This window comes from Perca flavescens, chromosome 9 (assembly GCF_004354835.1).
Source record: "Perca flavescens isolate YP-PL-M2 chromosome 9, PFLA_1.0, whole genome shotgun sequence".
NCBI lineage: Eukaryota > Metazoa > Chordata > Actinopteri > Perciformes > Percidae > Perca > Perca flavescens.
The window spans coordinates 6,751,111-6,769,631 of NC_041339.1; the positions used below are offsets into that span (position 1 = coordinate 6,751,111).

The 18,521-nt window shown below is 39.5% G+C and overlaps 1 protein-coding gene across 1 annotated transcript; it reads left to right on the top strand.

Annotated features, from left to right (window-relative positions):
* The first annotated feature begins 585 nt into the window (after nt 1-585).
* rad54l (RAD54 like) lies at nt 586-18,107 on the top strand. Its single transcript, XM_028587506.1, has 18 exons — nt 586-1,006; nt 1,590-1,670; nt 3,088-3,198; nt 3,290-3,350; nt 3,445-3,580; nt 4,612-4,681; nt 5,714-6,002; nt 6,164-6,288; nt 6,364-6,514; nt 7,058-7,184; nt 10,852-10,926; nt 11,702-11,832; nt 12,982-13,092; nt 14,444-14,567; nt 14,673-14,751; nt 15,205-15,384; nt 16,583-16,746; nt 17,786-18,107. The coding sequence occupies exons 1-18, from the start codon at nt 1,004-1,006 to the stop codon at nt 17,985-17,987; spliced, it is 2,220 nt and encodes a 739-aa protein (XP_028443307.1). The 5' UTR covers nt 586-1,003; the 3' UTR covers nt 17,988-18,107.
* Nucleotides 18,108-18,521: the final 414 nt, after the last annotated feature.

Here is an 18,521-nt window from a genome sequence, read left to right on the forward strand (position 1 = left end):
CTACATTCAATGTTTCTCACCAAAACACATTACACCTGGATGTAAAGAAGGGGAAGCTGCCACCTGTTGGTAGAAAGAGGTTGTCACACAATAAACTATCCTGGACAAAAAAAAACTAACTATTTTTATTCCATATAATATAATATAATAATACTGTACTATTCTACCTGGGCTTTGATTAGTGTGTTAGCATTGGGGGAAACTATGCTTTTTTCAACAAAAAATATATAGTATAGTATTATGGTATGAAAAATAGGGCAGAAAGGATAAGCTCAAAAGATTGGTAGGAAAGGGAATGGGACCCTTATTCTGGGAACAACAGGAGATATGGGTACAGGACACACAGAACGTGTTTGTGGACTATTTAAAAAAATAGGAATAGAATATAACCTAGTGAGATTTTTGATTGTCTTTAATTATTATTAATGCTTTAATATAATTATGACTTTATTTTTCTTATGATGTAAAGTAATAATGTATTAATACTCCGGTACAATAGGTGGCAGTATGCACCTTATAAGTAGTGGTTGCAACCATAGACAGTATATAAGGTTGCAACCCGCCATAACATAAAAAAAGAAGAAGCAAACAGCTGTCTGTTTTACCCTTCAGACTTGCCGTAGTGTTTTGCAACATTTAGCGCCAAGTTTAATACTAACCGGAGTCAAGCTAAACCTTACGTTTAGGTCAAACTAACGCTTTCATGAATTGTCTATGGGACTAACATCTCCTTAGTTGACTATATTAACTCGCTGGCAATTGTTATCCGTAAAGTCAGGGGCCTACAGTTAACGTTAGTGTTTCACGAAGGAAGAGCAAAACAGGAGCACAAGCATGAGAGCGCCTTTACTGTGGAAATGAAACAGGCAGAGCCGCTAACGCTAGCTTTTTCTGGGTAACCAGCTCTTAATACATGCATGGTAACTAGGGGGGAGTTAGCGTGTAATGCTAGCAACACGGTCAGCTGAGGAGTCTCAACATAACAGCCGAGGAAACAAGGAAAATGGTAAGCGAGCTTTTTGTTATTGTTATTTATTTCCTTTATGCTACAGACTGCATTCGGGTGTTGACTACCAACAGTGGTGGAATGTAACCAAGTACACACATACTCAAGTAACGTTACTTTACTTGTAACGTTACTTTCATTGAGTCTTTTCTTTTCATGTCACTTTCTACTACTAATCCGATACATTTTTTAGAGGTAAATATTGTACTTATTACTCTACTACATTAATCTGACAATTTTAGTTACTTTACAAATTAAGATTATTCACAAAAAAGGTTTGTGTATAGAATACGATGTTTTAATATAAATTAAACTACCTAACAAAATGCAGGCCTACATGTCTAGCTAGACCATTAAACATTTAGTTGATTGACATAACTGTTTTGACAGTTTCTAAAAAAAAATAAGTATTTTTTTTTCTTGAGGATACTTGCAAGCATTTACTTGTAGAAGAGTATTTTTACAGTGTGGTATTAATATTTTACTTAAAGAATCTGAATACTTCTTCCACCACTGACTACCAATTTGAACTAACATTATCTATTTTAATACTGAATCTCTTTGTATGAAATCATAATCCCAGAGAAGGAGTCTTGCTCCCAGTCAGGTTGCTAAACGGAAGCAAGGAGATTCCTGTGAAGATGATGACTGGACATGTAGAACTGTAAGTAAACGAATGACCATAATACATTCAAAGCTTCATTCAAAGCTCTTACCTTCAGAGTTGACTGCAAAACAACCCTACTGTTACGTCCTCTGTATGGAGAGATCCACACGCCAAACCCTGTCAAATTGTCAAACCATTTGGCCGTTATCTTTCTTGTTTATTGGCTTATGACCTTCCTTGACATGTCTTTCCACATCCACTCTTCGATTCAGCATCATCTGAGTCACTTAGCAGTGTTTCTTTTTCGAAAGAGTAACTTTTAGAACTGGACAGTTCACCCCCAAATCAAAAATAGATATTTTCCTCTTACCTGTAGTTATCAGTTTAAACCAGGGGTCTTCAACACTTCTTAGGCCAAGGACCCCATAGCTGAAAGAGACCCCCTAATATTGTATGAAATGGAGTTGTGTATTAAACTGGGCCTACAATAACGTGTAGGGTGGCCTAAAGCCTTTATACATACATTTGTGTGTTGCAAAAAGCTATTTAAATAATTATTGACATGGGGGGGGGCCTGCAGTAACTCTGAGGACCCCCTAAGGGTCCTGGACCCCCCTGTGGAAGATCTCTGGTCTAGACAGTTTTAGTGTGAGTTGCCCAGTATTGGAGATATCGGCCATAGAGATGTCTGCCTTCTCTCCAATATAATGGAACTAGATGGCACTCTGCTTTTGATACTACCGGGGGTGTATGTGCTACTCCATGAGTATCTTCATTCGGCACAGTGATACAGTTGGCAGGTGTCATTCGATAGAAAGAACATAGTTTCTACATGTAACTGCTGACAGCAAGATCTGTGGATTTTCTCGAGTAACCAGGTCTATTTCTAGAAAGAGACATTGCTGTTGAGTTTTTCAAATGTATTTCTTTGGCGCTTTGAGCACCACAAGACATCTAGTTCCATTATATTGGAGAGAAAGCACGGCCGATATCTCTAATCTGGATTGATAAATAGCACTACAGGTAAAAATGTGTATTTTTAGTTTTGGGGTGAACTGTCCCTTCAAGCACTCAATGATCTAACGTGTGGTGGTATGTGTCATTTATGGATAAGCAAATCACCAGCAGATAGATGTCACTCATGGCCTTTCCACTTTTCTGTGCATAAGCACGAAAGCGTCTGTTGCTGTTCACAGTAAAATGTCCAATTTCTATATTGCAATTGTGCAAAATTCCCAAACTGATATCCCTTAAAGAAACCTTTGCAACCCAAAGAATAAGTAAGTACTAAATGTTTGGGTTTTTTTCAGTGTACTTTTTGTGGCAATAAAACTTTTTCTGATTTGGATTCTAATATTAAGCTATAAGGGAAAACTGTACTATTTAGTGAGTGATAAACCAAAAATGAATAACTATAGTTGTCGGTGAGCATTTGTGCGGTTGGCATTGAAAAGTGTGTAATGCTTTTTCACAGGAGAAAAGAAGAAAAGGTGACAAGGAGGTGCGAGAAAGTCATATTTCTCCCTTCAGAAAGCCTCTGACACAGCTGAACATCCGGCCTGCATGTATGGACGGTGACAAACATGTAAGAGTTGTTAAGAACTCCCATGAATACAGCAATGGTTGCAACTTGATGCCATGACAAGGCTCACTTGTTTTTAAAATCCTTTCTACAGGAGGCATTTATACGAAGCATCCTCTCCAAGCCATTCAAAATTCCTATTCCAAATTACACAGGTAACTGTATTCTTGTCACTATGGTTTCTCTTTCATGTCTAGTACAATTGCTAAACAATGACTTAAACTGCTCTCTTGAATGAATTACCCACAGGCGCGCTGGGAATCAGGGCACTTGGTCTAAAGCGTGCAGGAGTAAGGAAAGCACTTCATGATCCCTTCGCAGAAGATGCTTTGGTTCTTTATGAGCCTCCAACTCTGAGTGCTCACGACCTGATCAAAGCTGACAAGTAGGTTCAAAACACATGGCACCCTTCCTCCATTAAATAATCTTTTACTTGATCTCCAGTAAAAAGGCTTATTTGTTTTTGTTAAAGCTGCACTAGACAAGTTCGTACGTTAGACAGTGTTGTAGTCAAGACCCCTTAAACCGAGACCAAGTCATCACCAAGACCAGAGTGTGTCGAGACCGAGTCAAGACGAAGACCAGACTAGTGCCAGACAGTCTCCCGCATTCACTTTCTTGGCAGTGCATGTTAAGTGAGCGGGGAGAAGGTCTTAACAGTAACGCATTTTAAATAGAAATGAGAAGTTTTACATCCAATCACAGTAATGACGTTAACACATGAATCAGACAATGCACAGGCAATTTAGTGACATCCCTGCAGTTGTGATCTTGAAATAAGTCCTCTTTACCTGAGACCGATAAGACCGATGAGTAAAAATGCAGTCGATTCCGAGAAAAAAAAAAAAAAGTGGCCTAAGACCAAGACTGATCTCGAGTACTACAACACTGATGTTAGGTGTGTCAAATAGGAGCAGGTGAATCATGGAAAACAGTATTTTCAAGTCCAGCCAGACACAGTTCAGAGCTCACTTTCTGCGGATGAGGAGACAACTTGTATTATGACTCCTCACTTTCTGCTTGGAGATTAGGGCTGAGATATTAAAGTGTACTTAGTTCTTTCAGTATTGTGCTAAAATATAACAACTTGTCTGTTGAATTTAAAACATATGAAAGTAAATCATCTCCAACATTCTTGTGTTGAACAAATTGAACATTGAATTGAATACATAATGCACCGCTAATAAAAGAATGACCCATTAGAAAGGGCAGTTTTCTCTTGGAGTGTCTTTCACAATATGTCACAGCCTTTCGCGGTGTTTTCATTGTGCAATCCTCTTAAACCTTTAATTCTGTTTAGATATACAGACATAAACTTTGCCTTGTGCAGCTTTAAGAAAACACTTCATAGCCTTTACTGGCCATTGATGGGAGTGATTGTAATAAAAAGAAATGTGTCTTCTTTGTCTTTTCCAGAGAAAAACTACCAGTCCATGTTGTTGTGGATCCAGTTTTAGGAAAAGTGCTCAGACCCCATCAGAGAGAGGTAAACCCAAGAACCTTTTTTTTCTATTAATAGTATTTCTATTTCTGTTGCAATAGTGTTAAATAGTAGAGATGTAGAATCTTATATTAATGAAGCAGCCTTACATTGCTTCTCATTAGAAACTTAAAAATAGATTGAGAAGCAGACCTTGGAACCAGTAGAGCGACAAAACAAACTTGAGTTTTCAATCACTTATCACAGTCTTCATCTGTGAGATGTGAGGTGGACCACGAGAAGCAATCGAAATATCCGGGGTGCGATTTGTGGAAAAAACGGGGGGTGATGCTTTTTTTTTTTTTTTTTTTTACATGCACAACAAAACAAAATATGCAAGAATTAAATCCGCCTTTCAATACCACCATTGATATAGAGCCACTCGGCCAGCCAATCCAAAACACTAAACACTTCGATATTAAATGGAAAATAATCTCAAAATGAAATAACACAACGTGATGTCAACATAAAACACAGCGCTTTTAAGCCGGAGAGCGGCATTCACTTTGCGGTGAAAACAAACTACTTTCACCCAGGAAACGCTCGTTTGTTCCTCAGGAGTGTATTAATCCAAATCCGATTGTTTTCCTAAACTTAACTGGTCGTTTTAGTGCCTAATTTCTACTGTTATCGCCGCATGATGCTCACTTTTTCTGGCTAAACTCCACTACCATGGCCCCTGAAAGGACCGTCATCTGGCGGTGCCTGTAGCCGGCTCACAGTCACCTATTGGCGGCTAAACAACCGCCGCTGGTAGCCGGCGTCCCGGAACTCTGTAGCGGCTAAATAGAACCAGCAACTGCTGCTGGGATTTTATCGTTCTATGGCACTATGTACTTTACTTAGTTTAAAATACTTCTATTTTTGGTATATAATATATGGTCTAATGGTGAAGTAGCATTCATCACTTTGAGGTGGGGGGGATACATTTTTGACAGGGATATGTAGACCAGAAATGGGGAAAGAGGCGAGTTAGTTAACCAGAAACTAGATTTGTTTTTCTTTTACATAAAAAATGGATGTCTTTAATTTCTTGAGGGGGTGAAGTTCCTGTGGGAGTGTGTGACGGGACGACGCATCCCTGGATCGTACGGATGCATCATGGCTGACGAGATGGGCCTGGGGAAGACTCTGCAGTGTATCGCCCTCATGTGGACCCTGCTACGCCAAAGTCCCGACGCTAAGCCAGAGATAGACAAGGTCATTGTGGTTTCACCTTCCAGTCTGGTTCGCAACTGGTACAACGAAGTAGGAAAGTGGCTGGGGGGACGCGTCTCCCCGCTGGCCATCGACGGAGGTTCAAAGGATGAGATCGATAGACAACTAGGTAGTTTACCTTTCCCCTCTATCTCATGAATATCCTGCCATAGATTTGCATGGGGTACTTTCCATAAAATCATCACTTTTGTGAGATACTGTATCTTCATGAAAATATTGGGAGTTTATTAGTAGTCTGCTTATTAAGTGGTTGTTTTCTGTGATTTCTAGTGAACTTTATCTCTCAGTATGGTTTGAGAGTTCCAACCCCAATCCTGATAATTTCTTATGAGACATTTCGACTGCACGCTGGGGTTCTGCACAAGGGCAAAGTTGGACTTGTCATCTGTGATGAGGTATTTCATCCCATCCATTATAATTCCGAGTTGTCAGTTGACAGGATGATGTAACATTAGTTGTGTTTGCTGTAGGGTCATCGGCTGAAGAACTCAGACAACCAGACATACCAGGCCCTAAATGCCATGAGTGCCCAGAGGAGAGTGCTGATATCGGGCACTCCCATCCAGAACGACCTGCTGGAGTATTTCAGCTTGGTGCACTTTGTTAATGCTGGGATCCTTGGTAAGTAGCTCCACAGAAAAACACACACAAAAGAGCTACACCAAAATGTGGGTTATTTCAGCTGTTTTTCAGCTGCACTGCCAGTCACCAGTCCATCAAGCTCCTAAAATTTGCAGACAACACCCCAACACATGGTGGTAGACTGGTGCCAGTTCACCTCCCACTGGTGCTCTTGAGCAAGGCACCGAACCCCCAACTGCTCGGTGCGCGTAGTGTGTTATAACAACCGAGTGAAAAAACTTACTATTATTATTATTATTATTATTAGTCACTACACTTGCACTAACCTTTATCCTGGACTCTACATCTGCCTACTATATATTCTTTGCAATTTGCACTCAACCCATTCAACCTTTTTGCAACATATGTACTGTATATATTTCATTTTCTGTATTTATTGTTGTTGTTTCATTTTCAATGTTTTTTTATGTATGCACCTTTCACCAAGGCAGAGTCCACATATGTGTACTTTTTGTGGCAATAAAACCTTTTTCTGATTCTGATTTGTCCTAACCCCCTTTGTCTTTTCCACCTCGACGGCAGGTACAGCCCAGGAGTTTAAAAAGCGATTTGAGCTACCCATCCTCAAGGGTCGAGATGCAGATGCCAGTGATAAGGACAGAGAGACAGGAGAGGAAAAACTCAAGGAGCTGATCACCATTGTCAACAGGTGAGCTCAAAGCACATATGCAGGGTGTTTCATTTTATTCAAATTTCTAAAAGAAAGGCATTCCTATTTTTCCTTTCTTTTTCTGGCTTATATGTTTTATCCTATTTCATATTCTTTTGAACACTTTATATACACCAAATCAAACAAAAAAAAAAAAAAAAAAAAAACAGCTAGGGCAATAAACACTTAAAGGACAATTTATGCTTCTGTGTTAAATTGACGCCGTGGCTACGTACGTATCCATGACCTTCCGGTTCCGATTGCCCCGTTGTTGCCGGAAATTCCACAGTATGTCCTTTTTTCGGACCGAATTGCCGTTACAAAACGCTTTCTTTGTGTTGGCGTTCTAAACTCCGGTGGATTTATGAGGACTATGGTTAACTGTTCCTCAGATCTCTGCAGGGTAAATCCAGACAGCTAGCTAGACTATCTGTCCAATCAGAGTTTTCTGTTGCACGACTAACAACTTTTGAATGTTCCACAAAAACAATTTCCTTCCTGAGGCTACTTTCCAGTAGGGCTTTGACTTTTGCCCAAAAATCATATTCGAAGTTCGTTTGTTTATTAATATTAATATTCGAATATATTCAAATATTTATTAATAATATTTTGACCATTAAATGCCTTCAGTTTAAAAAAAAAAAAAAAGTCAGACCCTCGATTAAACACAAACAGTATGCTTTCGACAGGAAGTTTGGAGCTTTCACCGTAGCCTACGTAAAGTGGTCTGATGTTTATACTCGCGTGCTGGTGTGTGCGTCGAGCCAGTGTGTGTGGGCGGTGTTGCCAACTTAGCGACTTTTTTTCACAAAAGCGACTAGCGACAAATCTGGCGACTTTCTGTAGAAAAGACAGCGACTTTCTGTAAAATAAAAAAGAGTCGCCAGTATTGTCCAGCGAGCACGCAATGTATTTCTCTCCTGTGGCCGCCGAAACAGTCACCCCTCTCTTCTGTTGTGTGACTGAGGAACAGCTCCTCCCTCCCATCTGTGCTCTCTCCTCATGTGCAGCAGCACTAAGCAGGCAGGTAGAAAGGGGAGAATGGACAGGATGCGGGGCCGGTGTAGGTAGGAGAGACAGCGGAACGCAACGGGAGAAAGACGCCGCTGAGCTGGCCTGGCCCTGGGCAAGCCAGCCTTCTTTGAGAATTAGGGGGGAATGCAACGCTACCAAGCCACGGCCGAGAGACGTGCGTCGCTGCGACGTGTATTTACATTTTGAAATGTGTGAAAAAGCCTCGGAATCTGAACTGAAAACAACGTTTACAAGCAAACGCATTTACAAAAAATAATGCCCATAACAGGTTTGAATATTAATGGCTGGCTAATATTCGTTCGAATATCATTATTTTTTTTAATATTCGAATGATATTCGAATAACGAAGTTCGGAGTCAAAGCCCTACGTTCCAGTAGCACCGGGCCTCCTTGCGGCGCTTACCGCCGCCCATGACTATTTTGATTGGTTTAAAGAAATGCCAATAAACCAGAGCACATTTTTCTCCCATCCCGGAATGCTGTGTGGACTAGCCAGAACCTCCCCCGCAGCGCTGCGGAGGAAGGTCTAACAATGCGAGACTACGTATGTAGGTACGTGGAGATACCGATCCTACGCCGTAGCATGACCTCTCGAAAAATGTAACTACACATCGTGGCGATGCAGACCGCAACAGCTGTGATTGGTCCGCTCGGCCGTGGCTTGCTAAACGTTGCATTTCCCCTGACTCGTTTCCTGGTTCTTCTTCTCCATAAACAACATGAAATAAAGGAGAGGGTTAACTTTTAACCCTCAGATTTCCCACCTTGTTCAGAAAGAACAAGGGAGACACTTTGTTTCTCTCACTATGACTCTAGAGTCGGTACTCGCTTCGAAGCTAATCACGTCACTCTTTCGATTTTCAATTTCAATTTCAGTTCGCTTTATTGGCATGACAAAATCAATACATCTGTGTTGCCAAAGCATAAGAACAAACATACATATAAACAACAAGGAGTAAATACATCTGATATAATAATACAAGTAAACAAGATAATTATGATATAATAAACAAATTCTGTGCATGTCCCTCAAAGGGTACATTGAAACAATAATATACAAATATAATAATAAAAATCATAATCTATACAATTCTCTACTTATTTAGCCTTATTTTGTGGCAGGAGAAGACCTATTCAGCTGCTAGCCATGTCGTGTTTTTATCTTCCCCTAATAAAAATGGAAGCTTTTTGTCTTCAGTGCAGGTAGTGAAGCCTATGGAGGATATATTTAGGACGTAGTCTATGCTATCTGTTTGTGGATTTTAAGCAAACAATATAATTTTGTTACATTAAAAAAAAACTGTACAGTGTGAGAAGGAAGAGGAGCTAGTCTATGCTATCTGCTTGTGGATTTTGGTGTCACAGGTGGCATTGACTACATCAATTTTGCCCTTAACTCAATATTAACAGCTCTTAGACGGCAAAGCCTATACGAAATAGAACAATAGTTACTGTACGTATTGTAACTCCAGATTCTATGAGTATAGGCATTGCCGCGTTGGGAGCAGATCTCTGGTCTCACAGCTAGGGCTGGATACTTTTTATGGTATCGAAAAAAACTCCAATCCTGTGAGTATCAAAAATTATTTATCTTTCAGTGCTGAATTTCGGTTCCAAAAGCGTCTGAGCGCGTAAGCGCAAGCTTATCTGTCCTCTCTGCATATTGACACAGAGCGGAGTGCCGACCGAGACGCACACACACACACACACACACACACACTCTCTTTTACTCGCTCTACCACACACTCCTCACGCACGCACACACACACACACACACCGGGCCTGCTATTCTCTTAAAGAGATCGACGCACTCACCAATGAACAGGGATAAACTTCAGGCCACTTACGTAGGCTACATCGAAAGCTCCGCATGGAGCCTCCGCAGAAACCTAAATCAAACTTAAGCCTGCATAATCGCGTGACCGAGGCCATGGACATTAAGCTAAATGGAGCAACATTGTACCTAGGTACCGTAAAGCAGAATAAACTGTATTACATAAGTAGTGACATAATGAATAGCCCAAAACAAAACAACATAGAACACGAAGACCACACAGACCAAGAAATACACACATGCTTAGAATTTTTTTTTCCCCGATTTCAAATTATGTCCCCAAAAGGAAACTTTGTCAACATCTGTTTATCTAAAAAGATACATTTCTGTGTTTGTTCATCTCACTTCAGTTATATTGCTTTATTGCCAAGCAGACAAACTGACCAACACATATATAATAATAATAATAATAATAATAATAATAATAATAGATCTATACTTGGCGTCCGTGTATCAATACAGTATTGCCACGGAAAATATTGCGATACTATGATGTATCCATTTTTTCCCCCCACCCCTAATGCACATAGTATTTTTCCTATAGGTCAATGTTATATACATAACAATTGTTACACTATTACATAAAACATTTATGAACAGAGGGAACAAAGATCATAAACGCTGCACACAATTGGAGTCATTTATTGAATGAAATAAAACCTAAATTCTCTAAACAAATCTCATATTTTGTGTTTTGCATCATGTTTATTCTTTGATATACTTGAACTTCAGACAACACTGGTTGTGTTTTTAGGTGAAACAGCCCTCTGTAATACTGTCCATGTTCTGCATCAACAGGTGCCTGATACGGAGAACATCTGATATCTTGTCTAAGTACCTTCCTGTGAAAATCGAGCAGGTTGTGTGTTGCAGGTAGGTCGATTGATTTGGTTTCTGTTGAAGGAAGGTTGAGGAGAGATTGACGCGAAATCGATACTTTTTAATCCTTTACTTTAAGTAGAAAGCCTATTTTTCAACCCAGAAACCCTTTTGTTTATCTACCAACTTAAGCCACATTTCTCATTACATTATTCTCATACATTAGTTTAATAACGCTGTCTCAAGACACACATTTTGAATTTAACTTGAGCTTGATTTGTATCAGGAAATATGGCTTCAGACTAGGGCTGAACGATGAATTGTTTACAGAAATGTCCTATTTTCAGTAGATTTTTCATTTATTTTGCATAACTTTATTTAACATGATGGTAGAAGTTGCAAAATGTAGATGCTGCTGTTAAACTGAGACATAGCAGACATTTCAGTTTACAGGAAAGTACTGACATTTTTTTTAATTGGAATTGTTTTATTATTATTATAACTTTACCTTTTGTGATAATTGTTCGTTGTTTGACTGTTCAATGTCCCATGCTTATTAAAAGAAAAACACTTATTGCCAGGAATTCATATCTATGTTCTCATCCTTGCATAAGAATATAGAGCGCTTTTGATGGTCTCATGTTATAATGCTCCATGACATGTTTTATTCGTTCAGCCGTACTACAGACCCATCTTAGCCAGTTTTCAAAAAGTATTTAGCATCAAGATATACAACTCTACTCTCAACGTAACACTTTGTGATAGAATGTAATCTTTTTTATATGATATTGAACAATTTCATTTAATGTAATGACTTGTTTCCCTGTAGGCTGACTCCTCTGCAGTCAGAGCTCTATAAGCTCTTCCTGAGGCAGGCAAAACCCATCGAGACATTACAAGAGGGCAAAATAAGTGTCTCCTCCCTGTCTTCCATCACATCCCTAAAGAAACTGTGCAATCGTAAGTGATTGAGCCAAATCTAACTCCCATGTTGCATGTGTGAACATTATTGGGATCACACAGAAAGTCTTCTCACTTTTTGAAGCAGTTGCAAAGTTTACTCAACTACCAAATAGCCAAATGTAAAAGGAAAGACAGGGGAAACCAAGGCTGTGGATGTCTAACTATGCATGTCTTTTATGCATGTTGGAATGTAACTAAGTCCATTTACTCCGAGTACTGTAATTAAGTCCAAATGTTGAGGTACTTGTACTTGACTTGAGTCTTTTCTTTTCATGCCACTTTCTACTTTCTACTGCGCTACATTTCAGAGAGAAATATTGTACTTTTTACTCCACTACATTAACCTGACAGCGTTAGTTACTAGTTACTTTACACATTAGGTTTTTGCAAACAAACATGTAGTTTTTTTTTTTTTTTTTTTATATAAATTAAACTATCCAACAATAAACAGGCCTACAAGTCCAGCTGAAATGATTAGACCATTAAACACACAACAGTTTGGATCGTTTCCAGTTTCTAAAATGGGGGGATTTTTCTGTATTGAGTACTTTTATATTTTAAGTACATTTCCCTAATCATATGTACATACTTTTACTTAAGTAACATTTTCAATGCAGGACTTGTACTTGTAACAGAGTATTTTTACAGTGTGGTATACGTACTTTTACTTAAGTAAAGGATCTGAATACTTCTTCCACCGCTGCTTTTATGGCATTAGCCATATAGTATTCATATGATTATTTAGAATCATCTGCTGCCTGGTAGAAATACTAAGCACTGTTCTGTAGGGGTGTAACGATACATTGATCTGAATCGATATATCAATTATCCATCCAATGTTATCGATACAAAGTGAAAATATCCGTACATATTGTCATTTAAGATGCGCCTTTATTTTGAAATTCCCACTTTATATTATTTCTTTTTATTAAAAGAGTAGTTTGTTTTCAATTTAAATGTCTGGAAGAGCTCAATGAAATTGTCAAATCATGTTTTGGTTGTTTCTTGTAAATGTATATAAATGTAATTGATTGTGTTAAATAGTGTTATGTATCATGGGGTTGTTGTATCAATGTCCTAAGAATCAATATAATATTGTATCGTGATATAACGTGTGATTTACACCACTAATGTTTTGTGTCCTAGACCCGGCGCTCATCTATGAGAAGTGTGTGGAGAGTGCAGAGGGCTTTGAAGGGGCGCTGGATCTGTTTCCACCTGGCTACTGCACTAAAGCTGTTGAGCCTCAGCTCTCTGGTAAGAAAACATGTAACACAGCTCATCACACCTCGGATGTTATTAAAGGGTAACTACCGTATTTTTTTTAACCTGGAACGTATTTTCCTACGTTTTTGTGTGTAAGTGACTGATGGGAACAACAATCTTTGAAATTGGTCAATTGGTGAACGCTTTAACCAGCAGCCACAGACTGGGCTGCAATGTAACTCTATGTGGCAAATGTGCATTGTCAATTTGGTCCACTAAAAGTGCTGTTTTTGCCACTGACAGGCTCAGATTATTATTCTAAGTGTCTGACAACATTATGGAAAGGATCCCTACAGACAAAGGCCTTTTTAAAACCTCTTGAAGACCTTTTTGTTTAACCAGAAACCGTTCTGAGGTTGCTAAAAAAACAGTACTTTTAGCGTGTGTAGAACAAACCTATTTTCACATGTAAATCAGTAAACTATGTGTTTATTTCAACTAAAACTAGAGTCGCGATGGTTGGAAAAGTGGAAAGTCGACCCAAAACGGCTTTTTGTAGTTTTAGTTTGTTTCCGTCGACTTTGAATGAAGTTTATTTTAAGATGCTAAAATTACTGTTTTTTTACATGGAGTCTGGTGGCTTTAGCGAACGCAATTTCGCAGATGTTTTTATGTTTGAAAAAAGGATCTTACTCTTTAACAGAATGGTCCACCTCCTTAGAAATTAATCTGAGCCTGTCAGTGGCAAAACAAGCACTTCAGTGAACGTAAATACAAGCTACGCATTGCCCTTTTAACTTACATTGTAGCTTTTTTCTCTGCTGCTGACTGCAGCGATCTCTCTAATAGTGGACCAATATCAAAGATTGTTGTTCCTATCAGTCACTTAGACACAAAAACATAGGAAAATAGGGTCCAGGTGGTAGTTGCCCTATATATATAGTTGATGAGATATATATATATATATATATATATATATATATATATATATATATATATATATATATATATATATATATATATATATATATATATATATATATATATAATTCTTTCAGTTCAGGCACCGTTTTAAATGTGTCGTTTTAGCACCGGGAAAATTTTGTTTTTTCCCTTTATTTCCTTTTCGAGGGGGGGAGACCAAAAAAACCGAGCTAAAGGGAGAGTGAATATTGTCAGGTGGATTCAAACACAACTCCAAATGAATGCTCATGTTGCTATATGTCTGCTGGATGTGTAAATGGGACAACTTACTGTATTTGGTTGAAAGGAATAAGTGTCAGTGTTGTGTGAAATAATCTGTTACCGTAGGTTTGATAATTGTGGTGCATCTCTCTAAAGTGACCTGAATAAAGTGCTCAATTTTTTTGTATGGATAAGTAAATTATTTCCTTTGTTCCAGGGAAAATGCTGGTTCTTGACTACATTCTGGCAATGACAAGGACTACAACTAGTGACAAGGTGGTGCTTGTCTCCAACTACACTCAAACGCTGGACCTCTTTGAAAAGCTGTGCAGATCTAGAAGGTGCTTTTTGGAAAAAAAAAAAAAAAAAAAAGCCATTTAATTGTGTCTGTATCATATGATTTGTCAGTTAAAGTGAGCAACAACCCTCCTCTTGGTCTTTTACAGATACCTCTACGTTCGACTGGACGGCACAATGTCCATCAAGAAAAGGGCCAAGATTGTAGAGCGATTCAACAACCCATCGGTGAGTGGGGAACTTAAATCACACTGTAAGACAGTCGAGACCGCCTAAACCGAGACCAAGTCAAGACCAAGACTTTGAAGGGTTTGAGACCGAGTCAAGACCAAGACCAGACCAGTGCCAGGAAGCCAAACCTGCTCCTTTCTCCCGCATTCACTTTCTTGGGAGTGCGTGTTAAGAGGGGGTTAACAGGAACACATTTCAAATTAGAAATGAGTTAAGTTATTGGTTGCATTTGAAGCAGGAAGTTTTACATCCAAACACGGCTATGATGTTAACACAATTTAGTGATATCCCTGCAGTTGTGGTCTTGACCGGTCTTGAAATAAAATCCTCTAGAGTCCTCTTTATCTGAGACCGAGACCTTCAAAAGGTGGTCTTGAGACTGAACACTTGAACACTGGCGTGAGCTTTGAAAAGCACTTGAACACCATCTGAATCTATCTGTGTTCTCAGAATCCAGAGTTCATCTTCATGCTGAGCAGCAAGGCCGGTGGATGCGGCCTGAATCTGATTGGTGCTAATCGCTTGGTGATGTTTGATCCCGACTGGAATCCAGCCAATGACGAGCAGGCGATGGCGCGGGTGTGGAGGGACGGCCAGAAGAAGACCTGCTACATCTACAGGCTGCTCTCAGTCAGTTCAACACAACTCACAAGATGCAGACATAACATAAAACACATCCTCACTGCTTAATGTCTATTTTAGCTTTCAAGTCATACACAGTAATATTTCCTGATACTGTATATAAATTACTTTTACTCTACTTTTTTTTTTTTTTTTTTTTAGTCACTACCCACCCAGACAAAAATCAGGAAAAGATGACACAGTCATTACAATATTCAAGACCATCCAACAAAATAATAACGACATAGACAATAAACATATTTATAAATGACAACAGCATAAACCCATCATACACGTTTCTCCCCAGCACAAAGCTTCTTAGGAGCCCCCCAGAAAGTTCAGGTACTTCCCCCATTTTCTAGTATAGACATCTAATCTGGCGAACTGTTTATATATCTTTTCAAACGCCGCCACCCTAGTCATCTCACAAGCCCACTCCTGGATTGACAGCACCCCTTCATTCTTCCATCCAAAATAATCTGTCTGGCTATCATTAAACTAGTTGGGTTAGGAAGCAGAGGGTCGCTGGTTCAAGTCCCCAAATGGACCAAAGTACAAAGTGTGGACTGGTACCTGGAGAGATGCCAGTTTACCTCCTGGCCACTGCCAATTTGCTCTTGAGCAAGGCACCGAACCCCCATCTGCTCGGGCTGCCTGTCCAGCAGTCGCAGCCCCCTCACTCTGACAGCTCTACATTTGTGCATGTATAGGTCCTGAGTATGTGTGTGTGTGTGTGTGTGTGTGTGTGTGTGTGTGTGTGTGTGTGTGTGTGTGTGTGTGTGTGTGTGTGTGTATTTCAGGCCTCTTCGTAGAGTGTTCCAACAACAGAGTGGAAAAAAATTTGTATTTCCCCCCTGGGGATCAATAAAGTATTAAAAAATAATAATTATTATTATTATTATTGACCCATCTCCCAGAACAAATAATCTTGGGCTGAATGGAACCTGGGTCCCTGCAATCCGACATACAGTAGGTTATCATGTATCCCAGTCCAAAGTTCCTGGACCTTATCACAGTACCATAGAACATGAAGTAATTGGCCATCCTCTATCGTACATTTCCAACAATTTGGTGTGTCCTCTACTGATTTTTAATTATTCCGCAATGTTCAAGACCTCGTAATAGATGTGTCAGCGCATCAGGGGGCTGTTATAGGCTGTGTGTTTGGCATAGTTTCCATATTTGACGTGTGTTTGTGTGCTGACAGACGGGGACGATCGAGGAGAAGATCCTTCAGAGGCAGGCCCACAAGAAGGCCCTGAGCAGCTGCGTGGTGGACGAGGAGCAGGACGTGGAGCGCCACTTCTCTCTGGGCGAGCTCCGAGAACTCTTCACTCTCAACGAGGAGACCACCAGCGACACACATGACAAGTAAAGAACAAATCACTCTCACAAGTTGTGCATGCTGCTCACTCTGCTGAGAATTGAATTGCCTCTATAAAGATGGTCAGGCATCAGTGCCAAAGTTTACACACACACTAATATTCCACTATTATTCGGAATATGACAATATTGTCTCCATCTTTCAAATACATCTCCAATATTTACCCGGGGTTTGTCACGCAACTGTTAGAAACATGCTGTTTTTTTTTTTTAGGTCGGGTAGAATCTAGAGCTGGGCGATTTGTTTCCCTAAAAGAATCTGCGATTTTTTTTATAAAAAACTCGATTTTCGATTTGATTTCCCCCCCTTCCATTTAAAACAAAATAACTGCGAACTGTAAATATATTTTAAAAATATATATTTATTGTATTTAATTAAAGTGCATCAACATAAACAAAATTGCAAAGGCAAACCCTTTCTCTAAGTGAAAAGTCACTGTGCAGTGTGCAACAAAGATTGTTAAACATCCAAATTATTTATACTGTATTTGGATTAAAAAAAAATTGATTTTTTTCCCCAGCCCTAGTAGAATCTATCTCCGTTGATCCCGTTTTGTTTGTTTGATGCTTTCATGGCTGTACTAACTTTACAGCTGTAGCGTGCTGGATTTACGTTTTTACAGATATATCTGGCAACCCGGCCTGGCTGTCAAACTGGGCAGTTGATAACAACACACAGGCCAAAACACAAACAGAAATTCCGTCATGGAACGGAAATTTCAAAAGGAGAAAATATTGGCATTAGTATTGTCAGAAAAGATAGTATTTCAATTTAGCATGTTTCCTTAATATCTGATGACACATTGGGGTCATTTTTGACTTCATTACAGTAAATATATTACATATTGGACCTTAAGAGGAAATTTGTTTAGTGCCTAAAAAGTATTTAATTCGGTACCCAGCCCTGTGATCATGTTTTATACATCTGGCCCCCAGTGGTTTTCATTGTATCAAACATAATAATGTGTGATCATAATTTATATTAGTATTAAATTAGCTCTCTTCCTTCCTCTTGTGGCATTGCTAGATTTCGCTGCCGCCGCTGTGTGAATGGCCGGGAGGTTCGGCCTCCTGCAGAGGACTCTGACTGTACCAGTGACCTTTCCCAGTGGAACCACTGCTTCGACAAGAAGGGCCTCAGGGACCAAGTGTTGAAAGCCTCCTGGGACGCTGCTGTCTCCTTCGTCTTCCACCAGCGCTCTCACGAGGATCAGAAGGGTGTCATATAGCAGGAGGAACTCAACAGACTTTCTATTACGCTACCACATGTACTATAAATCCTGATATTTATTTGTTATTCAGTTTTTTCTGTTGGATATTTTTTTTATTAAAACTGAAAAAGTACAGCAGAATGATTTGGAATCCATCCATCATGAATGCAGTAACTTCTGCTTGTAAAATAACTGTCTTCTGTATCATCAAGTTATAATACTAATAACATTACCGTCTGCAAAATAACGCCGCAAATCAAATCCATACTTCAGTGATAACCATCAGGCCTCTAAGCCTATATTGAAATTAACATGAAGTGTTAACTTTGTTAACGATAATAATGACGAGACAGGACCGCCGTCATGACTCTCTATCTCGCTCTCTCTCTCTCGCTCTCTCTTTCTGGCTCTCTGCACGCACACAGACACACATACACACACACATACACAAAGAGTCTGTTTCTGGTGGTTGAGTAACGCAGATGTGCTGATTAGCTCTCTTAACGGGCCGGGTGGGTAGCGCACTGCCACGAGTCCATGAGGCTACTGTCT